Genomic DNA, 743 nt, shown 5'->3' with positions numbered 1-743 from the left:
AAAGAAACTAATTTATAAATAAGTTAGCTTATATTACCATACAGTGACTAAGGGGTCATTTACTAAACGTTTATCCGGGTAAGCGTTTATCAAGTCATATTACCTTACCGGATGAATATTGTAAGGACCAAGAATCTTACTCGGTAAGATTGAGACAAGGTCCGGGAGTCTTACTCAGTAAGTGAGAGTGTCGACTCTTACCATGGTAAGTGCTTACTAGGTAAATTGTTGCATATGATGCCGTTTTGATGTACTTAAAGTCTTACCCAGTAATTAAGTGATAGTGTAAAATTTTACCGTTAAACATTTACCGGGTAAGTATTTGATAAACGGTCCCTAATAGTGTTTTCCCCTACTCCTGGAACATTCTGAAACTCACATTATTAAGTAAGAGAGTGAAGAAAGTATAGATGTAATACCTGAAATGTAAAAGCATGAATTAAAGGAGGGCATGTTGCATGGTGATGGTGGTTATTGGTTAATGATAAGGCATTACATCCACCTTTTTATGTGGACATGATGCATGTAATGTCATGAGCCACAACTACGTCCGAATTTGGATAGATTTGTTTTGTCCCTTACATGGTAAATACCACTATATATACCCATGGATCAATGTGGACTCAAATCACTCATCGCCTTCCCCACAAAATGGCCTCCATCTCCTCCTCTGCCGTCGCCACCGTCAACCGCACCACCTCTGCTCAAGCTAGCCTCGTCGCTCCTTTCACCGGTCTCAAGTC

At 39.8% G+C, this 743-nt stretch overlaps 1 protein-coding gene across 1 annotated transcript in view; it reads left to right on the top strand.

The window, feature by feature from the left end:
* Positions 1–636: 636 nt before the first annotated feature.
* The window catches only part of LOC112512064 (ribulose bisphosphate carboxylase small chain, chloroplastic), a 3,337-nt gene continuing 3,230 nt past the window's right edge, over positions 637–743 (top strand). The window contains exon 1 of the mRNA XM_025117864.1: positions 637–695. Within this exon, the coding sequence (XP_024973632.1) occupies positions 652–695 (44 nt within the window). The 5' untranslated portion in view covers positions 637–651. The remainder of the gene's footprint in view (positions 696–743) is intronic.

This window comes from Cynara cardunculus (genome assembly GCF_001531365.2).
Source record: "Cynara cardunculus var. scolymus isolate 2C chromosome LG 1, CcrdV1, whole genome shotgun sequence".
Taxonomy (NCBI): Eukaryota; Viridiplantae; Streptophyta; class Magnoliopsida; order Asterales; family Asteraceae; genus Cynara; species Cynara cardunculus.
Note: the sequence above shows the minus strand (reverse complement) of the source record. Positions and strands in the feature narration are given on the sequence as shown.